The following is a 26,655-nucleotide window of genomic DNA, read 5'->3' as shown; positions in this document are numbered from 1 at the left end:
AATTTATTACTGAAGATGAAGTAACATTTCAACAGAGAACATTTGGTTTTACATAGAATAGAACTACAAGAAATATGACTGCAGATGTGGCATATTGTTGATGTAAATTTGCTCAAGCATTGCTTTCCTTTAAGCTCAAATTATTTTAGGAGTATTTGATATCAAGAAAGGCCAGTTTTATTTATCATCAAAATCCCTGCTTGAGTAGTATTTTGAACATGGGTCAGAAAAAAAATAGTACTGGAAAGATTTAATTAGTTTCAAGAAGCCACATTTCTACTTAACAACAAAAAAATACTAAAAGACACTCAAGACAAAACAAGATCTTGCTTGCCTATCATACTAAAGGGCTGTCACGTAGATTTAATTTTTTTTTCTTGCTGAATCCTTCAAAAGAAAAAAAATATTCCTTTATGAGCCCTAGTTCATGTGCTTGTCTGAAAACAGACTTTTTTTTTTTCAAAATGAAATATTGTAATTGTACTGAGTTTGAGATTTGTTAATTTGGAAAATAATATATTAAGTTTTTATGTTCAAGCAGTCTGTGAATGGCTGTCCTGTTCTAGAAAGATGTTAAATGAAAGGCAAAAGTATGGTATTACAGTTAATCTTTAAAAAAACAAACAAAAAAAACACTTTGAAGGTTTTAGTTGTTCTCCAGAATGATTTCAAATGTTTGTAAGTGTTTGCAATGATACCCATTTTAAGATCTTGTATGAGCACAAGAACACCTACAGAAAGGCTGAAAATTTATGGTGAAAGCACTAGAAACTCTTTGTCTAATGATAACCAACAATTCATTGCCTTTTTTTTTTGTTGTTGTTGTATCTGCAGCAGTGAAAGCTACCGGTTGTAACCTGGAAAAGGTAAATATTCTTCCTAGTGCCTTGATAACTCCACTCATGCCAAGCAGTATGATTAAGAATGAAGATGTGGCTCCAATGGAAGTAAGCGCAGAGAAAAGATCCCCCCCTGTCTTCAAGGTGAGTGTGGCTGTGACCTGAGGACACTTTCCTGTAGTGCTCTTAGTTAACCTTGGCCATCAGTTTGTGTCCTAATAGTGCACAGTGCAGGAGAGTAACACCTGGAGAAAATGTCATGCTGATGATGAGTCTATGCTAAAAATATGCACACAAAGCACGAATAAAGTAATAAATAAGTTGCTTTTGAAAGTAACTCGCCTTGTTCCTGCACTGAAAAGGATTGATTGCATCATGCTGTGATGATTCTTTTTTTTGCCCTGTGACACAGAGTAGTCAGTCAGTGTGAGAATATTAACAGTAATTTCCTAGCATTGCTTTTGTTCAATGAATTGTGTCTTGACACTTTCCTGAACTAGCACTTGGGCAGTTTTCCCAGTCATTTGCTTGCTTCCTTCTCTATAGTTATGTATGGAAACATATGTAGACTTCACATCTTCTAGCGGATCTTTCCTGCATACAGTGAGATGCTAAAAATTTCTGAACATGACCTAAATAAGCATTTGATTTGTAATATATGGTTTTTCTTCAGGCTTCAAAGGTGGTTGGACCAGCTCAGCAAACATTAGAAAGCAGTATGTCCAGCATATCAACTTCTGCTTCCCATTTACCTTCCGATAGTGAAAAACAGCAACAAATACAACCAAAAGTGTTTAATCCAGAGACTCTGACTACTATTCAAACACAGGACATTTCCCAGCCTGGTAGTTTTTCAGCAGTCTCTACTCCAGGTCAGCTGCAGAACAGCGATGCGCTACTGCAGCAAGCTGCACAGTTTCAGACGAGAGAATCCCAAGCCAGGGAAGTTCTGCAGTCAGATGGCACAGTTGTGACTTTGTCACAGTTAACTGATGCGTCTCAACAGCAACAACAGTCTACACTAACAGAACCGGCGCAGGCGTTACAGCAACAGATTTCTTCAAGTATTTTCTCATCAGCAAGCAGCGTGAGTCAGTTACAGAACACTATACAGCAATTGCAAGCTGGAAACTTTCCAACTAACACTGCCACTGGCAGTAGTAGAAATGTTGACTTGGTGCAGCAGGTCTTGGAAGCTCAGCAGCAGTTATCTTCAGTTTTGTTTTCCGGGTCAGACAGCAATGAGGACGTTCAGGATCAGATTAATGCAGATATTTTTCAGCAAGTAAGTCAGATACAAACTAGTGTCAATCCTGGGAAATTTTTCTCATCAGAGACAGCTGTCCATTCCAGACCTGAGAACCTTTTGCCTGGGAGAGCTGAAAATGTTCACTCCCAGCCTGAAAATGCATTGTCCAATCAGCAGCAACAGCAGCAGCAACAACAGCAGGTGATGGAGACTTCTGCAGCAATGGTGATAGGAATGCAACAAAACATTTGCCAAGCTGCAACACAGATGCAGTCTGATTTGTTCTCTTCAACAACTTCGGGGAATGGAGCCCTGCAGCAGTCACCGGTTTACCAGCAAGCTTCTCACATAATGAGTGGGTTATCGACAAGTGAAGACATGCAAATGCAGTGTGAGCTGTTCTCTTCATCTCCTGGTGTTTCTGGAAGTGACGCTGCTCCTGCTGCTCAGCAGCAAGTCTCCAACAATGGACCTGCTATGTTTCAGACATCAAATTCTGCAGATGGAGAGGAAACTGCAGGACAGAATAAACAGATGCAAAGTACTGTATTTCAGACCATGGTTCAGATGCAGCACAGTGGAGAAAGCCAGTCTCAAGTTAATCTTTTTTCATCTCCAAAAAACATGATGACTGTTCAGGCAAGTGGAACTCAACAACAAGGAGGTGGTCTGTTCCAGCAAGGTGGAGAAATCATGTCTATTCAGTCAGGAAGTTTTATGCAACAGTCTCCGCATTCACAAGCTCAACTCTTTCAGAATCCAATTGGTGATGCTCAAAATATGTCCCAGGAAACACAAGGTTCTATTTTTCACAGTGCAAATTCCATTGTCCATAATCAGACCACTACTAACTCCTCAGACCAGCTGCAGCCTCCCATGTTCCATTCCCAGAACACCATGGGCGTGTTGCAGAGCTCATCGGTTCCTCAAGACCAGCAATCTGCCAACATGTTCCTTTCCCAGAGTTCCATGAGCAACCCTGCGACTCAGGAAGAGCAGATGTCATTCTTTACAAACCAGAATTCAATTGCTCCTCTTCAGGCAGCCACAAACACCGAGCAACAAGCTTCTTTCCAACAGCAAACACAGATATCTCATATCCAGAGTTCCATGCTTCCCCAGGAACAGCCCCAGACTCAACCCACTCAGCAAGGTTTGTTTCAGTCTCAAGTTTCATTAGGCTCCATCCAATCTAATCCAATTCCCCAGGGCCAACAAGGAGCTATCTTCCAGCCTCAGCATTCAATAGTTGCTATTCAGAGTAGTCCTCCATCTCAAGAACAGCAGCAGCAGCCGCAGAACATAATGTTCAGTAACCAAAATGCAATTAATACAATTGCTCCTCAAAAACAAAATATGATTTTCAACCCAAATCAAAACCCAATTGCTAATCAGGAGCAACAAGGTCAATCCATTTTTCACTCGCAAACCAACATGGCATCTATGAATCAGGAGCAGCAGCCCATGCAATTCCAGAATCAAACTACAGTGTCTTCAATTCAGAATCCTGGATCCAACCAGGCTGAATCACAGCAACCAGCCATCTTCCATAACTCGCCCCAGATTCAGCTGGTCCAAGGGTCGCCAAGTTCTCAAGAGCAACAAGTCACTCTCTTCATCTCTTCAGCTTCCATGTCTGCGTTGCAGAACAGTATGAGCCAGCAAGAGCTGCAGCAGGCTCCTATCTACTCTTCTCAAAACAGCATGGCAGGAATGCAGGGAACTGCTTCTCCTCCACAGCAGCCAGCATCTTTGTTTCACAACACGGCGGGAGGTGCCATCAACCAGCTGCAGAATTCTCCTGCCTCCTCTCAGCAGACTTCAGGGATATTCCTGTTCGGCATCCAGAACAGTAAGTCTTAGATCCCTGATGCTGAGCTTACGATTTAGAAGAGCTTGTAGTTGGGAGTCCACAAGACCATCAATATTCTACTCATAAGACATAAGTTGGTGTTGACAGTTGGTGGAGAAAATAAATGTTTATAATTCAAACTAATAAAGCAAATGGTTAATCCACACAATCTGATTTGGGAAACTTTTCCCATTCTTTCTCCACCCTTCTCTGAAATAGCCATCACAAATTTTGTTGACCTTTAGCTATAGGAGTCATTGTATTATAAACTGGAACACAAATCTCTTTTGTTGTTAAAATTTAAAAATGAGCTCCAGGAGATTTACAGTTAGAATTGAAGGCCACTTATTTTAAAGACAGAGAAAACTCAAAGGCTATATGCTGCATGAAAAATAAGTGATCAAGACCATCCTATTTCTGTACAAGCTGCTCAAGAAGTCCAGTACTAAACAGTGTAGGAGGCAATCACACTTTAAAACCAATGTTTTACCCTCCTCTTTGGAGAATTATATTACTTTGATTGGGGGGATGAGAGGGGCTAGGGAGATATTTCTGAAAAATCTGCCACAGACAGTTCTGGGAAGGAAAATCTGAACTGTTTTGACATCTGAGGTTTTCAGGATAAATCTGAAATGTGTCCAATGACTTTTGGCCTATGTGTTTCTTTATTCTCTTTCATTCTTTGTAATGCTGTAAATTTAGATATTGCCTCTTTTTAATATTTACAGATAAAATGTCATGTTAGAAGCTACATGAACTTTTGCATGATCTGTATTTTCCAAGCTTTGCTGCTGTGACCTAGGTGTGGATGTATTTGTATTTTCAAGATAGGTGCTTTAAAAAAAAAAAAAACTCAGATGCACCTCAGAAAGTGTATTTTTGTTCCACATTTCCCTTAGCTTCCTGAGTTTTTGGAAGATGGGAAGAGAAGAGTGCATATTGTAAAAAATGCATGATGTGTGTGAACTGAATGTAACTGGTGCTTTGTTTGTTCTTCACTTGCAGACTGTGGGCAGCTCCTGACCTCCGGAGCAGCCGCGTTGCCCGAGGAGCTGATGGCCATAAGCCAGCCCGGCCAGCCCCAGAGCGAGGGGCAGGCGGCGGTGCCAGCCCTGCTCTCCCAGCAGCTTCCCGAGGCGGCTCCTCTGCCTTCGGCCATGGCAGCCAACCAGAATATGGAGAAAATCGACGATCTGCTGGTGTCCTTGCAAAACCAGGGGAACAGCATGGCTGGCTCGTTTTAGTGAGACAAGTGAGTAGTGTGTTTGGCTCTGCGCTTCTCTCCTGTCGTGCAGTTTGTTCAGTAAGTTTTTGGGCGTCTTTGTACTAAATGTAATGAGTGTTTGAACTTTGGAGTGTCTCAGCACATTTTAAGAGGTCAGCTAAAGTGTCAGTAATGCTGAACTAAGGGTACAATGCAAGCAGAGTGAGGAGTTATTTATTACAGTCAGAGGTCAGAATTTCTGCAAAACAGCTGGCTGAGGTTGGGTTTTGTTCTTTAACTGCTATGTATTTGTTACCCGCTGTAACAGTGCAGGTACTTCGTTAGGAAGCAGGAATGAGTGGATCACTGATGGTTTGGCAGATAAAAGCATTGTGGAGTGTGGTTGTATTTTAAAATTTTAGGCTTATTGGGTAGAATTATGCCTGAAATTGGGACTTTTTTGTAATTGTCCTCCTGTTTGCAATAATATAAAGAGAAAAGAGGTGCAAGAAAAGAGGATGTGGAGGGTTGTGTGAGCGCCACATGCCGAGACTGTTCAAAATGAGCTAGTGCAGTTGGCACTTGTTAGAACACATTCTGATCTTAGAAGGTGCCAAGGCCTGGAAAAGGCTTTACTTGCAAATAAGCACCAAGTCCTGAAGGGCTCTGGAGTCCGGTGTGGTCCACTGTGCGTAACTTGGTTTTAGAAACTGTTTTGCTGTCCAGAATCCCCCTTAAGTTTCACTTAAGTGGTACGCTTCAATTTCTAAACTGTTAAGTGATGTTGGGAATTAAGAAATATATATATATATATATATATATATATGTATATATATATATATATATGTATATATATAGCAGAGGATAATCCTCCTTGTCCTGTTCTATGCAGGTGTGCTGCAGTGTGCTCTTTGCTCATGATTTGTTTCTGCTGGAGAATGGCATTTTCAAGATGAAGGAACTACCTGCACATCAGAGGATGCTTTTTGTTAGTTTAGCTTAACTTTTTTGCTTACTTGTTTTCTTCCTGCAGAAAATCTATGAAGAAAAAGATGACGATTTCCCTGATCCTCTCAGACCTTGTGACTCGGGATTAGGCTGTGTGGAACTGCCTGCTTCTGTCAAAAAGTGGCCCTCTTCTCTAAAGAGCACATACGCGGCCTACTGCAGTGTATTGCACCTAAGGCTCTAACCATAGTATTTGAGATTCCTGGTGCCAATAATGGTTGAAAAGCTATGCTTTGTTTTACTGGGGCGTGGAACTGTGCTATTTCCAGGTTCCTAGACCTCACTAACAGCGGGGCTCTCTTTGAATTTAAAGCATATCTGGTCAGTTATTATTGTTGTTAGAAAATAGTACGTGTTACCACGTTTACTTTTTTTCCTCTCTTCCTTCTTTTCATCTCCTCTCTTGACTAGACAAGCTTATGAAGCAGAAATGTCAGATGCTTGTGACCTGAGCTGTGACTCATAGCATAGCTGTCATCACTGAAGGGATCACACATTTTAAAGTAGAGCGGGAGAGTAGTACCGTGCTTGGAACTGCTGTAGGTGATAAAGAAAATTCCGATAAACATAACAACCAAGCAGAGAATCGCTTGTTACTGTAGATAGCCAGACAGGGTGGGTGCTTCCCATCTGAGAATGTGATTAACGGTTTTATATGTCTCTTACATGTAATTGTACATAAGTTTGGTGGCTCTAACAAAATGAAGAAATGAAGGGGAACTTTCAAAATAAATTATGCTCTAAATTTTTACCTTCTAAGATACCTTGAGATTGAAAGGAACAATCTGCATGGCTGAGGAAACTCCTTCATGTCTCTCACTCTGGCCGCTTAGGTCAGAACTCGTTACAGCTGCATTGCCCATGCTCAAAACAGGCTTTTCATTTCATTTTTTTTCCTTCTCCCTCCCTCAGTTTCATATCGGTTTTCTTTCTTTTTAAGAAAAGATACAACTATCCTACTGGCTTTAAAGATCTGAAACAGCTTTTAGGAATCTGTGGCACCTGCCTTTGTGCTGTTGAGTTGCTTAGTCAGTAGAAGCTTTGACAACTAACCAAGGATTAAGGAGAGAAGTGATTTTCCCACCACCCTCCAAATGCCAGAATCCTCTTTACCTGTCATTTTCCACCTGTTGCCAATGGAAATCTTAGCTTAAGTCCAAACAGAGGGGAAATCACAGCATTTCTAAGCGTTCTGTAGAATTTCCCCCAGCCTCGAGCTGCCGTGTCTCTGTATCATATTGAGCTCACGTGGATTTGAGGTGGCTTCTCCTGGCAGTGCCCTACCTAGAGCTTCTACATTACCGTGTTTCAATCAGGAAAAAAAAATAGACGCATGTTTCAGAATGTAAAAATCGCCCACTCCAGCCCGTGGAGCTGCGTGGAGGCGCCCGGCTCTCCCGGGAGCTCCCGCCGGCCTCGCTGGGAATCTCCTCTCCTTGTCCTGCGCGTGGGAGCTGCCGATGCCGTTGGAGCCGGCAGCCCTGCCTGGGTGGCCTGTAGCTGCTGTCATGTCCTTTTCCATTCTGTTATTTTGCATAACCAAGAATAGTCTGTAAATGGATTCGAGTTCCTCTGGCCCGTTTCCTGTGTGTTTTTCCCCGATGTGTGTGCTTAGTTGAGCCGTGTAGAGTTTTTGTTGGTCTTAATGTTTTTTTCCTGTTTGTCAGTCTGTCCTGTTCATTTGCTCTTTCTGTCTCTCTCTTTCTCTCTCTCATTGAGAGGCATTGAATTACGTTTTCAGTAGTAAGGCTTCTTGCCGATATGAAGGGAACTTTTCAGAAAGAGACCTGCTCTGGGTCATTTAATTTTGAATACAGTTTTCAATCGTTCAAGTTTTGGATGGTTTATATCTAATGTGTGTTTCATTTTTTTGGAAAGCTATATTTTGTATTTAGGAAATGGTATACTATTTTGCTATTTGTACTGAGTGAGTACATTGGCATAAATATAAAAATTTATATATATACATATATATAAAATATTCTTTTGCCACACATTTTTGTGGTAAATTTGTGAGTTTGTCTGATGTTCTACCACAACGTGGCGTCTGATAACAGTGGGGTGGGGTGGGGTTTGTTATGTCTTTATTGAGTATTTAAGTACTTTTTGCAACATAAATAACTTGTTCATCTCTCGCCATTCCATCAGGCAATTTCTTGTTCCGACTGGCTATGGGAAGCTTCACTGTGTGTTTTGATGTGTCTGTCACTCAGCAATATGATCTAGTAAGGAAACCCGTAGGCATTTAGGCATATATAAGTGATGGGTTTCATTCAGAATGAGCCATTCAGCTTTTATCCACTATCATTGTCTATTTAATATTTTATTATTTTAGCGCCTTTATGTTTTAACTTTTTAATTTATAATTATGCTAAAATGTTTGAAATTTTAATCATGATAAAAAACAATTCCCTGCTTCATAATGTCCAGAACTGCTTTTTAACTCTGAACCATACTTTTTCTTCCTGTGATTTTTTTTCTTTTTTTTGTGTCCCACTCAGAAAATATGTAACTAGACCCTGTTATGGTTCATGATATGAAAAGAGCAATCTTGCAGCATTGGCTAAATGCTCTATGAGGATATGTAGAAGACTGGGTGTTATGGATTGAACCAGCTTCCAGATGACTGTGGAAGTCGATAACCAGTTATTCCAAATAAGCTGGCGACTCCTGCAGTTCCCAGTCCCAGGACCAGCCGTTGGGCATCAGCTTGGGCCTTCATACACAGAAGTGATAGGGATGATAAATGCACTCGTACGCTGCTCCGTGTCGTTCTGAAGGGAAATATCCATGTTTTGAAATGCTGTTGGTCAGTGCCAAGTCACCTGGGACCAATTCTCCATCCAATAATATGGGTGTCCAACAGATAACGTTTTACCGAGACTGCTAAAGCTCCAGGGCGAGGGGGTGTTTGAATCGTGTGCATATTTTAGGTTGCTTATAACAAGGGCTGTGCTTTCACATTTTCACTTTTGGATAACACCTTTCTTTCTTGTGTTAAATTTATCTTGTCCATTTTAGGTCAATGTTTAAATGTACAACACTTCGAACATGTGATTTGGTTACAAAAAGTATTTGTCTTATGAACGAAGAGGTTGCTCAGTGGTTGATTAGTGCCCGAACTGCTGTTTGCCAGCAGCCGTTACAGGGGCTAACGGAAAAGGTTTGAGAGCCAAGAAGGAGCCTGAAGATAACCTGCAGGATTTGATGGCAGAAAGACCCGAGAACAGCGTGAGCCGCGTCTGGATTTTATCCGAGTCCTGTTTCCTTGTGTGATTCAAGCAGCTGGGGGTTGGAGCTTGCCCTGCGTTTTGTTTCCTGCACCTTTACGCGCTGCAGCACGTGCTCCCCGGCCTGCGAGAGGCAGCGGCATCGCGCCCCGTCCCTTTGGTTGGGAAGGTTGGGAAGGGCTGAGGGGTGAGTCTCTGAAATTCAAGTTCCTGCCATTACTAGAAAGGAGAACTTAGTATGTCCACAGAGCAACAATTAGCTACAGACAATATTTCCAGGTGAAAAAACAAACAAACAAACAAACTGTACAGCCGCAGTGCTAGGATAGATTTTCTCTATATTTCCCTTCTCTGCTGCTTGGGGTTTGTTTAAAAAGGCAGTCTGAGCGTTGCTGTTTTTGCAGGTGGTGCCCTGCTCTGAGCCCACACCGCAGCCCCCGGCACCCGGCGCCGTCCCCGCAGCCTCGTCTTCCACCCCCTCCTCTTGCCCATTTTTAAAGAAATAATGGTTCTCGTGAATAGTATAGTACACTAAGTTAATGGCTGACCATTTCCTCTGGCAAGAAGTGGTTGCTGGTGTTTAACTGGCAGCTTCGCTCACTGTCATTAACTGCCTCCTGTCTTCTCTTTCAGCAGATGCTCAAGCCAAATGCTTTGCTGGTACTTTAGCAGAAAAACAGTTCAGGAAATAATTTTAGCCTTGCTGTTTTGAAGTAGATGTTTAACCACCAAGCGTTTTATTGTAAATTTTAATTACTGGCAGGATGGTTACTTTATTTTTAAAGCAAAATAAAACATGAGCTATTAGGTATTTTGTAACCTTGGCAATGCTTTCAGTGATAATACTAAGAGCCTGGGCAGCTCTATCCATGGACATTCCCCCAACTTTTCCAAGTTGAGCATTTTTAAGCTTCTTTTGTGGTTTTGATTTGGGATATAATTCCCCAAAAGAAATTGAAATTCCTTGTTCTGGCAGACCTCCTACTCTGTCTTTCCATGGCCTTCAAATAAATACCAAATGGGTCAGGAGCTTGCATTTCCCCTACAACATGAGCTAAAGCACGAATGGAGTAGCAGTAGAGATTTATTTTAAAATAAAAAAAAAGTCTTATTGGAATAAAAAGTTACAATTTGTTGCCTCCAAATATATGTATATATGTGAGTGTGTGAACGCATGTGCACATTCTTTAACAGTCAAGAGTTGCACTGTCCAATTTCGGATCTCAAATCTGTAGGACAAATTTTTGAGCTTACCCATTCAGGGTAGTCACAGGAGAGGACTTTGAAGGGTTCTACACATTTAGTGGAGTGATGGAAACAAGAACTAGGGGGGTGAATTGCTTAGGGTGCTCTGAGCTGTGAGATACAGGTGGAAAGTGAAAAGACGGGAAATACAAATTGTTCACTAGCGACTTCTCTTTAAGAGCAAAACTAACTTCCAAGGAATTAAGTGCTTTTCTGTTTGGTGGTGGGAATGGTGGCGGCTCCCTTGCTGGAGACGCTCCGCGTGTCCGGCTGTTGCCTGTCACCGTGCCGGGTGCCCGCACCGCCGTGCCGGTGTGCGACGGTGCCCAACAGCCGCCACAGCCAAGCCAGGGCTCTCCGGAATGCGCTGGGCACTGTCCAGATACAAGGAAAAACGCAGAAAAACATGCTCAGAAATTCCCAGTTGGGCGTTCAGTGCTGAGGGGTTGCGCAGGAGAGGCTTTTCCTTCATAGAATCTGTATAGGTGTGTAAATATGCATTGCCTGAGTGTCCCAGGCTTGTTTATATGTATATATTAGAATCATATATCTATTACATATATAAATAATTAGTATACACATGCATAGTATATGGATATATTTACATTTTTATAAATCTAAAATAATTTCCTTAGCTGGAGGTTATTTACCAAGGTTTTTGTAGTAGCTGATCAATAGCCGTATCAACACCAGTGAGTCCTGTCGCGTGGTGCTAGTGCTAGTGTTGTTCCCGAAACGCGCCCTGCTCTTGAGCTCCTCGCCAAAACCCACGGGGTTAAAGTGAAGTGACTTATTGAAACAGCTGTAGACTTTTCTTTTGTATTTTGTATATATTTTTGTTAGTCGCTGCGTAGACGGTGTTAGAACAGTAGAACTGACGGCTGTGGGGGAAGCGTTGCCCACCCGAGGGCTGGAGGAGCCCCCGGGCACCTGCTCCCTCCGCGCTCCCGTCGGGGCTGCTCCCTGCTCCCTGTGGGGCCTTGGCCCTTCCCAGCCCCACGGTGCCGGTCCGGGAGCCCCCGCAGCAGCTCCAAGGAGGGGACGGACACGGGGGGTCCTTCGTCCTTCTCACCTAGCGAAGGACCTGGCTGCTGCTCAGCTGGGCTGCCTTGGAACCGCGATGACACCCGATCTGTAGCTCATTCCTTTTCTGTTTACTCCGATTTTTGCCTATAGGGCAACGCATCTTGCAATTTTTTTTTGTTGTTTTTTTTAACTGAGTTTGTATTGAAGAAATAGAAGCTAGCAGACGTTCTCCTTGGGTATTTTCTAGGTGTGAGGACCATTGCTTTGACTTGCTAACAGAAAGAAATTAAAAGTGTAAGAAATTAAACCCTTTAAAAGAGATCCAGATTTTAAAAGCAATAGAATGTATTTTGCCCCCCAAGGCTTTTCTTGCCAAACGTGCTCTATTGCACTGCAATTTCAAAATAGGTTAATGAATAGGCATCGTGACACAGGCTTGAGCAAAGCACCTCTCCCACCCCGAAAGCAGAAGTTGCCTCCCAGCCCCGAGGTGCCGTGGCCCGGGTGAGGGTCCTGCCGCTCTCCCTGCTCCCAGGGCTTCGCATCCGTCTCCTGCAGGTCCTCGGCAGTGTCCCAGTTGTGGGCGCCTGCTTTTGTTTTCGGGTTAGCAAAAGGCCCCGTGTTGGGGTGTTTAAACTGCCTTAACTTCTTTTTTTATTCCCTGGACCCTGCAGCACGTCCCAGCGCGCCGGGGGCTGTGCGGGCGCGCGCTGCCGTCCCGGCGCCCCGAGCGGGTGCAAGGCTCAGCTGATAACACCGCAGCGTTTCTAGGTGTTTCGGGTGGCAAAACAAGTTCCAATGTCCTCCTGAATGGAGCACGGGGCGCGGGAAGCTTTGCTGTTCTGCTGGGAGGAGCGAGGCGCTTGCAGGTGAGCGCGGGTCGGCTCCGAGCGGCTCCGGGCTCTCCCGGCGCCGGCTGCGTCCTCTCGAGCGGTTCCCTGGCCTTTCTGCCAAGCCTTTCTGGCGGGCACTGATCACCCACTGAGCTGCCTTCTCCATCGTCCTGCAATGTGAAAGTAGCACCAGATACTCCTTTGTGCGTTCTGTGTATATGGCTTTCGTAGTGGGGGGTTTCAAAGCACTGATACCCGGTGTTTTCAGTTTGTTCTCTGAGGGGATATTTCATTTGCATCTATGTTTTTAGCTATTCTGTGATAACTTGTTGAATATTAAAAAAAAATAAAAATAAAATATTTTGCTTCTATTGGGACATTTGTATACTCGCAACTATATTTCTGTAAACAGCTGCAGTCAAGAATAAAACAATGAAAGTTTTCATTTTACAGTGTAAACTCTGGTTGTGCTTCTTCAGCAGCGACTCCGCACCCTGCCAGGAGGCAGCGACCGGACCTGGGTGCCGGGAGCCTCCGAGCGGCACCGGCGGCTCCGGGATGCCGGGAGCGCGGACGCCGGCCTGCGCCATCACTGGGTCCCCACGGCCGTCCCCCTCTTCCCAAGAGCTGTGAGGTTCCGTTGTGCCTTGGTGGCCGTCCCGGGGTGCTGCCGAGCTGGGCGCGCGTCCCCTCCGCTGCCCTTCCGCAGGGAAGGAGCCGGGAAGCGCCGGGGGAACATCCCGTCCTGTTCTGCTGTCGTGTTTTCCCAAGGGGCTGTTTTGAAAAGTCATCGTGTGCGTGTTGGCGGGGTAGAGATAACAGTGAAATTATCCTGAGAGCTGGACAAAGTGCTTTATTATGAAAGATTTAGGGAGATTTGAGGAGATTAGTCTGTTTAACTTCTCAACTGCTGCTTAACTACGTGTTCTGTTTGACTGCAGCACCTAAGTCCTTTCACGGGGAGAAAACAGCAATTCCAGAAGGGCTCTAAGCTGCAAGGGAGCAGGCGGGAGTGCAGCAGCTGAAAACTGAGGTCGGACAGATGCAAAACACAAACAGAATCTGCTTTGCGAGCTGGATCTGTGTGTGAAGGCTGGAGGGAGAGGGTAGGTGTTCTAGTTTTTTGCATTTTTTGTTTATTTTTGCAATCATACATCCCAGTAACATAAAGGGGCCACAGTTCTTGACATATGCCCTGCCCTGAACCTGGCCGTGGCCACAGGCAGCCGCGAAGGGGCCGTTGCCGCTGGAGCCGCCGGCTGCAGCCTCCCTGCGCCGGGAGCAGCAGCCCCAGCCGCTCCGCTCGGCCTCTTCCTGCAGCCATCAGGCTCTTCAGGTCATTTCACACCACTTTGGAACCCATTTTCTAGTTTATTTTTGTAGCTGCTGCCCAGCTCCTTCAGCAACGCTCCTTGGGCTCCTGCTGATGACCTTTTGGCTGCTTTTTAGCTGTGGAAGCTCCTGGTCAGCTCCTCCAGCTGATCCAAGGAACTTTTATTTGCATTTCTGTTGGTGGTGGGGAGGGGATGGTTTGGTTTTTTGTCTTTCTGCTTTTGCTGCTGCTTCTGCTGCAGGCTGCAATTTGATTTCTAATCTAACAGAAGTTGTCCAAAAGGAGTAAAAGGACCTCCCTGGATTCCCCACGGGGAAGGTCTCTATGAGACGCAGCAGGGCTGACAGGGGAGCATCCCCTGTCCCCTCCTTCCTGCCCCCTGGGGCTGCAGCAACCCAGGGTTTCCAGCACGGGCCCAGCCGCTGGGGGCACCTCCATGCAGTGGAAGAGGCGGCCGTTTGCCAAGAGGGCCGGACAGACGGACTCGGCCGGACACCGGCACCGCGGCCGCAGGGAACAGGAATCGCTCGGGGCGGTTGGGGCCCTGCAGCCCCGCGGGGCCGCGTGTTGCTGCTGTCACACCGGGGTTTCCGTTCCTCACAGCTGCGCACCACCCACACCGAAGCAGGACTGAGGCACCATGACTGGTTTGGTTTTATTTGGGGTGGGCACCGATGCCCGCTGCTGTGGGGTGCCAGGGGACAAGCAGTGACATGCAGGCCGTGCCCTCCCCCTGGGGCTGGCAACCAGCTCAGCTTGGAGGCCTCATGAAATGCAGATATTGTCCCTTTACCCGTCCACAGAAGCTAAAAAGTTAAAACCCAGCACTCGTCCCGGGCCGCTGCCTCGGAGCAGCCCCAGGAAACGTCTCATCCTCCGAGCGCGTCGGCCGCGGGCCGCGACGCGAGGGCCCCGTGCAGGGCGCGTCCCCGCAGCGCCGGCGGGAGGGCCGCAGCTCATCTCCTCTTCACAAACTTCTTGGTGACAGCGTTGGGGTTGAGGCGCCGCCGGCCCGCGCCCAGCGCCGTGTCGCGGATCTGCAGGTTGGCCGCGCGGCTGTAGATGTCGTTTTCCGCAAAGGGAGACACCCCGGCAACGTAGTCGGGGTCGAAGACGTTGGTCTTCTGCCTGGCCTTCCGCGAGAGCCGCTGCTGCGGGAAGGGCTGGTCTTCCACCAGGTGCGGGTTGTTCGCGTGCTTCCCGCCCTGCGGAGCCGGCAGCGGGTACTGGGGGCAGAGCAGAGGCCGTCACGCTCGCGCTCTCCCACAAAGGGCTTCCCTGTTCAACGGCGGCTTTGCTGCCGGCACGGAGCTTGGCGAAGGAAGCCCCGGAGCTGGGGAAGGTCAGGACGGCTCCGGCTCGACCCCGGCCTGAGCGGTGCCACCAGCTCCGAGAGCATCTACTCACCCTGAGCCCGCGCGGGTTCAGCACCTTGGGGTTGCGGGAGAAATGCAGGTGGAGGCTCCCGTCGTCGCTCACGCTCACCGCAACCTTCTTCAGAGTCTTGTTACCGCAGTGAGGACAGAACACCTTGCTCATGTCGGAAGTTGTCCTGCAGGACAGTGACAGAGGGACTCGGTGCTCCTGGGCCCACGTGAGCTAAGGCTCCTCTGGCCACACGAGGCAGGAAAAGCGCCAGCCCAGGTTGAAGGGGCGGGAGGAGCGGCGCTCCTGGGCACTCACTTGAAGCAGCCGTGGCAGCGGAGGATGTGGCTCCTGGCCTGGCGGATCAGCCTGCCGTTCACGGCCAGCACGTGCAGCCCCATCTGCAGCAGCACGTTCTGCAACGAGCAGGGAGAAACGGGGCCCCGGGAGGTGGGACGGCCAAGCTCTGCTCAACCTCGGCAGCAAGAGCAGCCCTCGGCAGCAAAGCAGCAGAGGCCTCGGAGCAGTCGCCGGCACCCACCTGCATGGCGAAGTCGGTGGTGACGCAGCCGACCTGCACGCCAGCGGGAGCGGTGTCAAAGTGCCCCATGTCCTGCTGCACCTCCTTGATGTTGCTGGGTGTGATCCAGCCTTCATCGTCACTCTCCTCTTCGCTTTCCTCTTCTGCAGCGCTGTCCCCGTTCTCTGGTCTCTGCTGCTTCTCATCCCCCTCTGGACGGATGGTGACGGCGTGAGCGTTCTGGGGTGGGAGCGACCATGAGCCAAGGCCCCCGCAGCGCCCTCAGCGCCGGCAGCCTGGCGAGAGGCGCCCAAGAGAGCCGAAGCCGGACAAAAACGGGGCAGGAAGCACCGGGGAGGCCCTGGGTCTCACCAGCAGCTCCTGCAGGTCCTCCTCGATGCTGGGCAGGGGCGCTCGCCAGTAGAGGAAGGAGCTGAACTCGGGGCTCTCGGCTGCGACCGGGCTCCTCTCAGGGCTGGGCAGGCGCTGCCCTTTTCCCGGGCGCTTGTGCTGGACACAGGACAGGGGCCCTTTGCCTGCTGCCCACCCGAGGGCTCTGCAGGGCCGTGTCCTTGGGCCCTGCAGGGCTCCATCCCCATCCCTAATTCCCCTCCCCATCCCCATCGCTTTTCCTGGAGCTCTGTGTCCCTGTCTCCCTCCCTCTCCCTGGAGCACAGTGTCCCTGTCCCTATCCCTTTCCCTGGAGCACGGTGTCCCTATCCCTTTCCCTGGAGCACGGTGTCCCCGTCCCCTACCTTGGAGGGCAGGTGGAAGCCGGCAAGGTGCAGGGGGGCCTCGGGGTGCTGCAGGGAGGAGCTGAGCTGCACCTGAGGAGGGAGCACGGCGGGTCGGTGGGGCCGGGGCTGCCTCGTGCTAGGCATGTGGCTGCCCCGGCCCGGCCCTACCTTGTCCTCCGGCTCCTGCCGAAGCCGCTCGGGCCCCACGACCTCGGCCTCGAGCTGGCAGGTGAGGGCCAGAACCTGCAGGTCGGTGGCCGAGAGGCTGGGGTAGTCGCCCGTCTTCTTGGCGAAGTCGGTCACTGCGGGACAGGGAGCAGGACGGGGGCAGGTCGGAGCGGGCTGGGGCAGCGGCGGGGGGCCAGGGGCAGAACAGGGACAGGAGCGATGGCTACTTGGTGACGGGGGGCAGGAGGAACCGGGATTGGGTTTGGGAGGAGAGAGACAGCGGGAAAAGGCAGGAGAAGGCGGCAATACTGGGATCAGGACCGGACTGGGATCGCGACCGAGGGGAATTGGGCGGGAGACCCCGGGATCGGGCCCGGGAGGAGGCTCCGTGTCGGGACCACCGGGCCGGGGAGGATGGAGCCGGTCCCGGGGGGTCGAGCCGCGCCGGGTCTCACCCAGGCGCACGTAGTCGGGCCGCGGGCGGCGGAAGCGCAGCTCGTAGGGCAGCGCGGCCAGGCGGCGCCGCGTCGCCTTGTCGCGGATCTCGGCCACCACCTCGGGCACCGTGTACACGCTCTGCGCCACGTCCTGCGGGCGCGGGGCGTCAGCGGCGGCCCCGCTCCAATCCCGGCCCCGCTCCCGGCTCCGGCCCCGCTCCGATCCCGGCCCCGCTCCGATCCCAGCTCCACTCCAGCTCTCGGCACCGCTCCCATCCCCATCCCCGGCCCCGCTCCCATTCCTGCTCCTGGCCCCGCTTCCTGGCCCCGTTCCCGGCGCCGCTCCCGCTCCGATCCCCAGCGCGGCGCCGCTCCCGGCCCCGCTCTGATCCCCATCCCCGCTCCCGCTCCTGGCCCCGCTCCGGTCCCCATCCCCGGCCCCGCTCCCGGGCCCTCTCCCGCTCCCGGCACCTGCAGCGGCGCCGCGCACAGGAAGGCGCCCGCGTCGGCCACGACGTGCGCCACGCGCGCCATGGCCCCGCGCGCCCCTCGCGGCGCCCCGTAGCGCCCCGCGGCCCGCTGGGAGCTGTAGTCCGCGCGGGGCACGCTGGGAGCTGCCGGACCGCGCCGCCGGCTCGCGGGAGCCGCTTCCGGGCTGCGCGGGTCAGGTGACGAGCGCGGTCACATGACGGCGGCGCCGGGAGCCGGAAGTGGGAGCGCAGCGGCCGCCGGTAACGGGGGCGGTGGGAGCCGCGGGGGGCGGGGCCGGGGAGCTCCGCGGCGTCTGCGGGACGGGGGCAGGAGCCGCGAGCGGGTCCTTCGCGGCCCGGGGCAGCCGCGGGGGCGGCCGGCGCCGTTAGCCCCGCAGAGGCCCCTCCGCAGGTAGCGGCCCGCGGGGCAGGAGACGCGGGAGCTGCCGAGCCGCGACGCGGCGCTCCGGGGCCGGGAGCCGCCGCACGGAGGGTTTAAGGCGCAGCCCGCGCGGGGGGCTCCCCCGCGGGCAGAGCTGCAGCCGGGCACGAGCGTTTCCTCGTGCGCCTCCCGAGCCGCTGCTTCCCGGGGCGCCGGAGCAGGGAGCGTTCGCGGGAGCGGGACGGGGATCGGGTCCCTGCGCTCGCTGCTGCCCTGCTCAGTAAGCGCCCCGGGCCCCCGTCTGCCCCGTGGCGCCCGTGTCCGCGTGGCCCCTGCGGGCTCCGGCCCTGGCTCTGCTGCAGGCGCCGCTCGTCGGCCGCAGCCCGTGGGGTCGGGCTCCTCCGGTCCCCCTGACCCCTCTGTGTGCAGCGGGGGTGGCCACGGCCTGCGGCCTCGGGAGGCTGTTGGGACCCGGTCGCCTTCTCTCCTGGGCCCGGACCAGCCTCGTGCTGGCGTCGCACGTGGCCGGCGCTGCGGCTGCTCCTGGAGCAGTGGGGCGGCCACCCCGTCTTTCTGCTGCTTTGGGGGCTGCTCTGTCCTCGTGCTGCTCGAGCTCCTCGGTGACCGCTGCATCACGGGAGCTGCTCCAACGCGGTGCCCCGGGCGTCCATCCCCAAGGCTCCAGGGACAGGGTTCCCCTCTTTGGGACATGCTGCGCTTCCACCCGCGCAGGGGAGGGAGCCCGTGGTTACAAGGCGCCTCCGTGGGCATCCCGGGCTGAGCCGAGCTCTCGGTCTCCTCCCCAGCTGCGCTCGCGGGGCTGAAGCCTTTGGGGATGCCGAGGGGCAACCGGCCCCTTCCCGGCGCTCCGTGAACATCCGCGGGTGTCTGCGACCCGTCGCGGTGCGGCGCCTCCCCCGGGCTCCGCTGCTCCTCGTCCTGGCGCAGCGGCCGCAGGGAGCCGCAGGCGGCCCCGGCTCCCGCCCCGCGGGGCTGCTCAGCTCTCCCGTCTCTGCCTTGCAGCCCGTGGTGATGCCATGGCCTCTGCCAGCACCAGCAGGGCCAGGGCAGGGCCGCCCTGCGAGAAGTCCCAGCTCTCCGTGAAAGGTGGGTCCCGCGGCGGCGCGGGAGGCAGGGCCGGCTCCAGCATCCAGGAATGTGGCTGTTTGGGTACAGCGGGTGCCTCCGCGCTGGCCCCAGCAGCTCCTGGAGGGAGGGATGTTCCCAGGGCTGTGCTCTCCCTGCGCCCCGGGGCCGGGACGCTGCCCGGGGAGGCAGCGGGGCCGGGGAAGCCAGCGCCACCCTGCAGGCGGGCGCCCCGTCCTGCCGAGGGAGCAGCCAGTGTCCCGGGGCGCTGGGTGCCCTTCCCTGCATGTGGATCGCGACCCCGGGAACGTGGCGGCTGGGTAGGGCGTCCCGCCAAGGAAACCACATTCCTGCCCTGTGTCCTGTCCTCACAATAATGGCAGTGCCACCCCGGGTGACAGAGGAGGGACGCTGGCTGTGGGGGCCTTTCTCTGTGAGGCCTGGAGCCTCGGCGCCCTCCTTGGGTGCCTGAGAGGCCTTGGAGAAGCGGAGGGCTCTGCCGGGCGCTCCTTGGCTCTACTGGGGACGTGTTCCTGCTCCTGTGGCCACGAGATGGCTCCAGACGCCCAGAGCTGTGTGCGCTGCTCTGCCTTGCGCTGTCCTCCCTGCTGGAGGTTCGTCCTGCCCTTTAGGAGCACCTTGTGCCTCACCTGGGCACCCTGAGGTCCCTGGAGCGGGCGCCTCTTTCCTGGGTGCCCTGGAGAACCTCCTCTCTGCCCAGCTCGTTCACGGGAGATGGGGGGCTGCGAGAGGCAGCGTGCCCGAGCTGGTGCCACTGCTGCCATGGGGGGCCTGCTCTGTGCCCGCGGTGCCCCCGAGGCAGCAGGTGTGTGGGGCCGGGTCCCTGCGGCCGCCTGAGCCCGCGCCGCCCCGTGCACAGTGGTGTCCGTGAAGCCCAAGGCGCAGAGCCGCCAGTCGCGCATGAACTGCTACGTGGAGGTGGCCGGTGACGGGCTCCCCGGCGAGACCAAGAAGACAGGGAAGCAGATCGGGATCTCGGAGGTGCTCTGGAACGAGATCCTCGTGCTGTAAGTGAGGGCACGGGGGTGGCTGCGCTGTGCCGAGCTGGCCTGGGGCTCCAGCTCCTTGTGGGGACCGGGGAGCTGCTGGGGGCCCTGAGGGAGCTGCCTCCGAGCAAGGGCAGCGCGAGGGACGGGCCCCTCTGCTCCCGCGGGCCTGGCCCTGCACGTGCGCCAGGCTGCGCTGACCCTGCGTGGTCTCCCCCCAGGAACGTCACGGCCCAGAGTCACCTGGACCTGAAGGTTTGGAGCTGCCATACGCTGAGGAACGAGCTGCTGGGCGCAGCCTCCGTCAGCCTCTGGAACCTGCTCAAGAGTGGTGGGAAACGTATGTACGAGCCCCGCGCGGCCTCTGCCCGGCCCCTCTGCAGAGGGGCGGCTGTCGGGGCGAGGGGCACCCCGGGTGCGGGCAGAGCCCCCGCGAGGCGGCAGCCCCGTCCCCCATGGGGGTCCTTTCCCGTACGTGTGTGGCGGAGGCTGGAGCTGCCCCTGGTCCGGCAGGGAACAAGGCGACGTTGTGCGAGCTGGGCTGAGCGCGGGGCCTCCAGGGTGGCGGCCGTGGTGCCTTCCTTAGCCAGGGCGCCGCGGCCGGCACGGAAACACAAACCCCTCTGCTCTTTGCTGCCATTTGCGGTCACCAGAGTGTGGCCCGTGCCGCATAAAGGCCTCCATTGAGGGCGCGCGGCTGCGCGGGGCAGGAAAAGGAGCCTCCTCTCCTTTCCAAGCAAAGCCACTGGCAGACACAGACTTGGTACTGAGGGGGGAGAGGGGCCTCCTGCGCGGGAGGGACCCGGGGCCGGGCAGACTCCGCTGTGCCGGGGGATGGGGTGGCACTGCCAGCTCCAGGCCGTGAAACCGCACCGGTGTCCCCAGCGTGCCCTGGGGGGACAGGCTGCCGTGCCCAGGGCCCCGCGGGCCCTCCAGGTGCTGTGAGGCCCTGCGCTGGCACTGCTGGGGCCACCCGCGGCATCGGGGAGCCCCTCGGCTGCTCTCCCGTCACGGAGCCCGGGGGGACCTGGAGCTCCGTCCGCCTCTGGGTGGTTCCTGCTCCCGCCTGGGTGCCCTTTGGGAAGGCGCTCGCGGCGCTGTCCTGGATCCCGCGGAGCGGGGTGCAGCGCAGGCCGCCCGCCAGGGTCCCGCTGCGGCTCTCGGGGCGCTCTCCCCGCGCTCGCCACGTTCCCGGGGCGGCCGCGGCTCCCGCCCTACCTGCCGCAGCCGGCGGCGGGGGCACAATTGCCTCTTTCATTAGCGGCCGTCCCAGGGGGCCCATATGGAAAATGAATGGAAAAGGCAACTGGCTGTTCTCGCCCGGCCGTTAACATGCACCAGAAAAAAACGTGTCAGATTTTTCCTGACACGGTGGGCTGGGAGGGGGAGGATTCTTAAAGCCGCAGAGCCCTGCTCGGCGGGGAGGTGCCGCTCGTGCTGCCGGGCTGGGACCCTCTCCCTCCCTTTCTCCGCGGTGCTCTGGCGCTTCGTGGCTTTGCTCCAGCCTCAGCGCCGTGCCCGGCCCCTGGGCCGGTGCTGCTGCCCTTCCTGCAGCAGGAAGCTCCGTGGTAGCTGAGTGCCTGCGGCTCCGAGGGGGCTTGGAGACCCCTTCCTAGGAGGAGCCTTTCCCTGCTCCGGTGTCTTCTCCTGCCCGCCGGGTAGCGAGCTCAGAGGCTGCTCCTTGAGCCATCCCTGCTTCCATGTGCTGGCCTGGGCTTGCTGGGAGTGCCCAGGTTGTAGGTCCCCAAAGCAGATTTGGGATTCCAAGCTGCCTCCCAAGGGAGGGCAGGGATCCCTCACAGTGGGTCCGAGACCCCCACAGACCCCAGTTCTCCTGGTTCCTCGATATGGCTGAGGCAGAGGAGTTTCTCCTGGAGCCTTGTGAGGGCACCCGGGGGGTCCTCAGCACCCCCTGGCCTTTCCAGCCATCTGCTCAAGTCCTCATCCAGCCTCCCTGTGCCTGGAGAAGGTGCTCCAAGGAATGTGCTCTCTGCCCCTTGCAGAGACCCTTGCAGGCAGCCTCTGCTTAGAGAGAGCGTTTTACCCCAAGGGCTGTTCTTGGCTGGCAGCAGACCCGTTTTCTAGCTTACTTGGTCTAACTAAGGTTTTCTCGAAGTTGCTCACACTTGAGTGTAGCTGTGACCTTTTGTTTGTGTTTCTGGAGGTGTTGTTATACTCTGTGGCAGAACTGCTCTGGTCACCCTGTGTTTGTGCAGGTGGGTGTTTCTGGCAGGGTGGTGGCCTTGGTGTCCAGGGCAATGTAAGGAGGGCTCCCGCTTGCCAGAATGAAGCTCCAGCCCCCCTCTCCCTCTCCCGGTCCTTCTGGCAAGCTTCACTTCAGGTGGAAGCGCCTCGGGGCCGAGGCCGGAGCTCCGGGCAGGTGGAGAGCGAGGAGGCCAGGCCGCCGGGGACGAGCTCCTCTCCACAAGGGTCGGGCCTTGCTCTGAGACCGCGCTGCGTTTCCCAGCGCCCTTGGCAGCCGCCGCCGGGACCCTCTATGCAGCCTCTTTTCTGGCAAGGCAGCACCCGTGCAGCTTTGCACGGGGAATTGGACAGGGAGACGGAGAGGTGGGTGAGAGCAATGGGCTTAATGGCAGAAAATGAGTTAGAGGCTTCTATGGAGCGGCTCCCAGGGCTCCTTTAAAAACAGCTCGTTTGCGCTGGCGCAGCCCCTGCCCGGGGCCTCCGCGCCGTGCGCTGCGGAGGCCGCTCTGTATTCGGGGCTCCGGGAGCCCCTCGGTGCGAGGAGCGACCCGCCGGCCCCGCGCTCGGCCGTGGAAGCTGCTGCTGGGCCGCGCTGGCCCCCCGCGCCCCGAGCTGTGGGTGTCGGGACAGGCCCCGGAGCGGCAGGAACGAGCCGGGCTGCGGCTCGCGAGGGAGAGCGCTGGATTTTATTACTTGCTGCTCGGGTTGCAAGTTACATCAACAGGCTCCTGTTTCTTGAGTGGCACCATATGCCAAGATTTTACAGATCCTGCAAAGCCTTTTCTTTCCATTGTGCTGCACCTCAGGCAGAGCTGCTGGAGCCGCGGCCTTGAGAAATTGAGAAGCCAGCAACAAGCCCCCGAACCTCTGAAAAGCTGCGACTGACCCCACTTCACAAATGTGCTGTCAAAGGAGCTCTGCTGCGTGTTACAAAAGCAGAGACTCTTTGAGCAGGGAAGCATGAAGGCAAACACACAGACTGTGAAGAGAACACAGAATTGGCTGGCTGGGTTGGTGGCTGTGATGGCACCGTGACCGCCAGCGCTGCCCCTTGTCTGCTGCTTTGCACCCTGGCCAGCACCAGGGTCCCCTTTAGCAGCCTCTTCTCTGCTCCTAAAGCCAAGGAGCGGCCGGGGTCCCTGAGGTGCAGAGTGCTGGCCGCTCCGTCCCAGGGAGCGGGTCCCTGGTGTTCTCTTTCCAGCTCATCTTTGCTCGCTGGTGGATCAGAGGAAGGAGACAGAAGCCCGAGCTCCTGGTCCTCCTGCCCTGCAGTTATGGGAAGCAGAGTGGGGCAGTTATTTTTACCGACCTGCGGTCCCCGGGTGCGGAGCAGCCTCTCCCGCGCGACACGATGCCCTTTCGCTCCCCTGCCCTGTTCGCTGCTGTGGGATGGGGCACCCATCTGAGCGGGGCCCTGCTGCTTGCACCCTCTTGCAGTGCTGCTGTCCAAGAGTGGGTCGTTAGCAGGGCAGATCCTCCCGCTGCCTGGAGAGGAAGGCTGATCCCTTCCCATAGCCTCTGGGTTGCTCTTGGGCCTGTGGATAGCTATGGAAGGTCTCATTCTCCCACTTTCTGAGAGGGATCATGGCCACAGCGTGGAGTCATTCCTTTGGCCGCAGGTAGGCCCAACGCTTCAGCTGGTTTTCCGCTGCACCAGGGAGGTGAGTTCGGGATGTGCTGCTGCTGGCTGGGCAGCTGCGTGTGGTGGGGTGGCACAGGGAAGCCAGCACGTCACTGCGCCCGTGTCACCGTGCCCAAGAACAGCCCCCACAGAAGTGACTTGCTGCTCTGCCTTTTCTGTGTAGTCCCAAGGTGCCTTAAAGAGAGGGCCTCAGCTTTGGGATTTGTTTTTTCTATTGGATTAACCAGGGGGGCAGTTGCTGTTTGGAGCACGTGGTTGTGCTGTCTGGAGGATCTGCTCATCTTCTGTTGGAGCAAATGGCAGTCCTGGCTGCTCCGTGTAGGGCTTTCCTTGGGTCATGGTGGGTACAGCTTTGGTTGTGTGGAGCCTTTGAGTCTATCCCTGGTCTATGCATCCAGTGGAACGATGCAAAGAGGCTTGGAAGGGGTGGGAAGCTTGAGGCGTCTGTCTGGAAACCTTTCCAGCCGCGTGCGAGCAGATGGAGCCGTCGCACCGGGGAAGAGGCCGCCCCGGCCGCGCTGCCGGTTCGTGATGCTCGTGCCAACGAGCCGTGTCAGACGTGTGCGGTTACGGGAGGTCCCCGGGGGCCGGGGCTCGGCCCGGAGCCGTTATTGCTCTTGCTGCTACCAGCCTTACTTCGTGGAACTGTAAATCTGCTTAATGGGCTGTGTGGGAATTCCAGCTCGCCTCCGCTAAATGGGAGCTCTGATGCTGTGTGCGGGGCGCTGGAAGTAGCTGAACTGAGACCTTATTCAGGACCAAATCACCCCCCGACCCCCTCCCAAAATAATAATAATCCCTCTGACATTCTGGCTGCTCGTGAGACACAGGCAGCCTTTGTGCACAGCCGCTGAGGGGACCCTCTGTTGGTGCAATAGCAATGTCCCTTTGTGCGTCCTGTGCGCTGGACGGGGACAGTGAATGGAAGGTTCTGCTAGTGTTTATTTTCTTTAAGAAAGCTGGAGGGGGTGGAGAGGAGAGAAGGAAGCCGGCTGGGAGGTTCATATTCACATCCTGCACTCGGAGACACCTCGTCTTCGCTCGCGCGCTGCCTTCGCCGGCCGGGGTGCTCACAATGAGGGTCTGTGCGGCGCGGAGGGCGCGCGCGCTCGCAGACGGGCTGCAGAGCCCCGGCGCGGACGCCGCTCCCACCCCCTTCGGAGGAAACGCAGATCGTTATGGCTCCGGGCAGGCGGGGAGAAACAGGCTCTGGATTTGTTCTGGGCCGAGGCGTGATCGGTAGCATCTTCCGTCTCGACGCAGTCCGTGAGACCTGTACCCTTTGGAAGCACGTTGACAGTAGTATGTATGGGCGGCTGTGCCTCAAGTGACATCTCCCGAGCGATGCTAGGTGGGCAGCGAGCGGCGGATGGGCGCTGGGCTCCCGCCGTCGTGCTGCGGTGTGAGCACGTTCTGCTGCTGCGAGGGGAGGATCCTGGCTGAGGCCGTGTGGCTCCTGGGGACTAACCACCTGGGGCGCCTTCGCAAGGTCTGTGAGCGGAGCTTGTCCTGCAGCCCAGTCTTCACTGCAGGGCCTGGGTTTTGGGGAACCTGCTGAACGCCTCGTGTGGCACAGGCCGCGTGGAGCAGCCTGGTGGCCCTAGCGTGTGGCAGACCCTAGGGCCAGCAGCCCCGGCAAGGCCGGGAGAAGCGATAGCCACCAGCCACGGGGAGCTCCCGTGCTCTCTGGGGCTGGGAGCCATCGGCCCCGCGTCGATGGCAGTTGCGGGAGCTCTTGCTGCTCTGGCCATCCCCAGTGCCTGAGCCCAGGGCTGCAGAGGGCTGGGGCCATGGAGAGCAGCACGGTCCCCTTGTGCCGTCGAGGCGGCTTCCGCGCCCTCCCTGCGGCTGCTTGGGACAAAGCAGGTTACTAGAAAAGGGTGCCGTTGTGTCATGAGCAAATAATAAAAATATTATTTGAGCAGATGAGTCAGGAAGCGTCTGGGCTGGTGTCCCAGGCTGGGGCAGCCGAATTCTTCTGTCCATCAGTGGCAGAGCGGGGTGCTGCAGCGCTGCGGCCCCGCGGGGCATCGCTGCAGCGGTGCTGGCGCCCTGCCCGCCGGCCCGGCACCCGGCGCAGCCCCGGCCACGTCTGCGGCGGGAGCAGCGTGAAGGGGCGGCCTCCGCGCGGGGCCGCGGCTCCGTCTGCGCAAGGAGCTGCGGCTGGCCCGGCCGCGCGAAGCCGCTCGGCGAGGCGGGTACGCCGGGGAGGTGGATGAGGGAATCGATAGGGCTGTTGTGTAGTTAAAACCAGAAAACCTCTGGGTTTTCTGGGCGGGAAGGAGGTTTCCCCTGATCCTGGCTGCAGCAAGCCAGGCCTTCAGTCACCCTCTGGCATGGTGCTCTGGTCTGCTTCGTGTCCCGGGCATCTGCTGGAGCTCGTCCTCTTTCTGCCCGGCTCGTTCCATCAAACCAGCCGCGTATCTCACCTTTGCTCCTGCGATGTCCCCTGCGGCCCCGGCGCCCGCCGGGCCTGCCCCGCTGCGAGGTCTGGGGCCTGCAGGGCAGTTGCTCCGTGCTGGATGGGGCGGCTGCCCTTTTCTCAGGGAGCCGTGGCCTCAGGAAGGTCCTCGGCAGCCAGTGTAGCTCACCAGCTGCTCCCTGACGTGTCCCCTATGTGTGTGTAAGTGCTGGGCTGGTGTCTGCAGTGTCCCACTGAGGCACGTGGACCTGGAGGAAGGACCATGCGTGTCCTTTGAGAGAGGAGGTCCAACTCCGCTGTCGAGGGCTGGAAGACTGAGGTCCCATGGGGGAGCTGGGATTGTGGAGCCTTCCTGCAGAGCAGCAGGCTTCCCTGGTGGTGACTGCTTGGTGTCT

At 55.2% G+C, this 26,655-nt stretch overlaps 3 protein-coding genes across 4 annotated transcripts in view; 2 read left to right on the top strand and 1 right to left on the bottom strand.

Moving 5' to 3' along the window:
* Positions 1–7,218, top strand: part of NFAT5 (nuclear factor of activated T cells 5) — a 57,336-nt gene extending 50,118 nt beyond the window's left edge. The window contains exons 11-14 of the mRNA XM_088526215.1: positions 835–983; positions 1,513–3,940; positions 4,946–5,192; positions 6,178–7,218. Of these exons, the coding sequence (XP_088382341.1) occupies positions 835–983; positions 1,513–3,940; positions 4,946–5,184 (2,816 nt within the window). The 3' untranslated portion in view covers positions 5,185–5,192; positions 6,178–7,218. The remainder of the gene's footprint in view (positions 1–834; positions 984–1,512; positions 3,941–4,945; positions 5,193–6,177) is intronic.
* A 7,534-nt stretch (positions 7,219–14,752) lies between these two features.
* NOB1 (NIN1 (RPN12) binding protein 1 homolog) lies at positions 14,753–17,608 on the bottom strand. Its single transcript, XM_088526214.1, has 9 exons — positions 17,518–17,608; positions 17,065–17,197; positions 16,610–16,743; positions 16,460–16,531; positions 16,077–16,214; positions 15,726–15,944; positions 15,503–15,600; positions 15,227–15,371; positions 14,753–15,045 (listed from the first exon to the last, which is right to left on the bottom strand). Exons 1-9 carry the CDS (start codon positions 17,578–17,580, stop codon positions 14,776–14,778), a joined length of 1,272 nt encoding a protein of 423 aa, XP_088382340.1. The 5' UTR covers positions 17,581–17,608; the 3' UTR covers positions 14,753–14,775.
* Positions 17,609–17,716: 108 nt separating this feature from the next.
* The window catches only part of WWP2 (WW domain containing E3 ubiquitin protein ligase 2), a 37,479-nt gene continuing 28,540 nt past the window's right edge, over positions 17,717–26,655 (top strand). For both annotated transcript variants that reach the window (XM_088526209.1, XM_088526208.1), the window contains exons 1-4: positions 17,717–17,777; positions 18,922–19,005; positions 19,865–20,012; positions 20,213–20,331. In XM_088526209.1, coding sequence (XP_088382335.1) covers positions 17,732–17,777; positions 18,922–19,005; positions 19,865–20,012; positions 20,213–20,331 — 397 coding nt within the window. In that variant the 5' untranslated portion in view covers positions 17,717–17,731. The remainder of the gene's footprint in view (positions 17,778–18,921; positions 19,006–19,864; positions 20,013–20,212; positions 20,332–26,655) is intronic.

Source organism: Tinamus guttatus, unplaced genomic scaffold, assembly GCF_059628265.1.
Source record: "Tinamus guttatus ecotype Peru unplaced genomic scaffold, ASM5962826v1 Tinamus_guttatus_pri_ptg000244l, whole genome shotgun sequence".
In the NCBI taxonomy this organism is placed as follows: Eukaryota; Metazoa; Chordata; class Aves; order Tinamiformes; family Tinamidae; genus Tinamus; species Tinamus guttatus.
The sequence above is the reverse complement of the archived record's forward strand: the minus strand, read 5'-3'. Positions and strand labels throughout refer to the sequence as shown.

Coding starts and splice junctions, on each gene's coding strand:
- NOB1 (XM_088526214.1), bottom strand. CDS start 17,580: ATGGCGCGCGTGGCGCACGTCGTGGCCGACGCGGGCGCCTTCCTGTGC. Junction 17,198..17,517: donor TGTGCGCGGCGCCGCTGCAG/GTGCCGGGAGCG, acceptor CCGCGCCCGCAG/GACGTGGCGCAGAGCGTGTA. Junction 16,215..16,459: donor GCTTCCACCTGCCCTCCAAG/GTAGGGGACGGG, acceptor TCCTGTGTCCAG/CACAAGCGCCCGGGAAAAGG.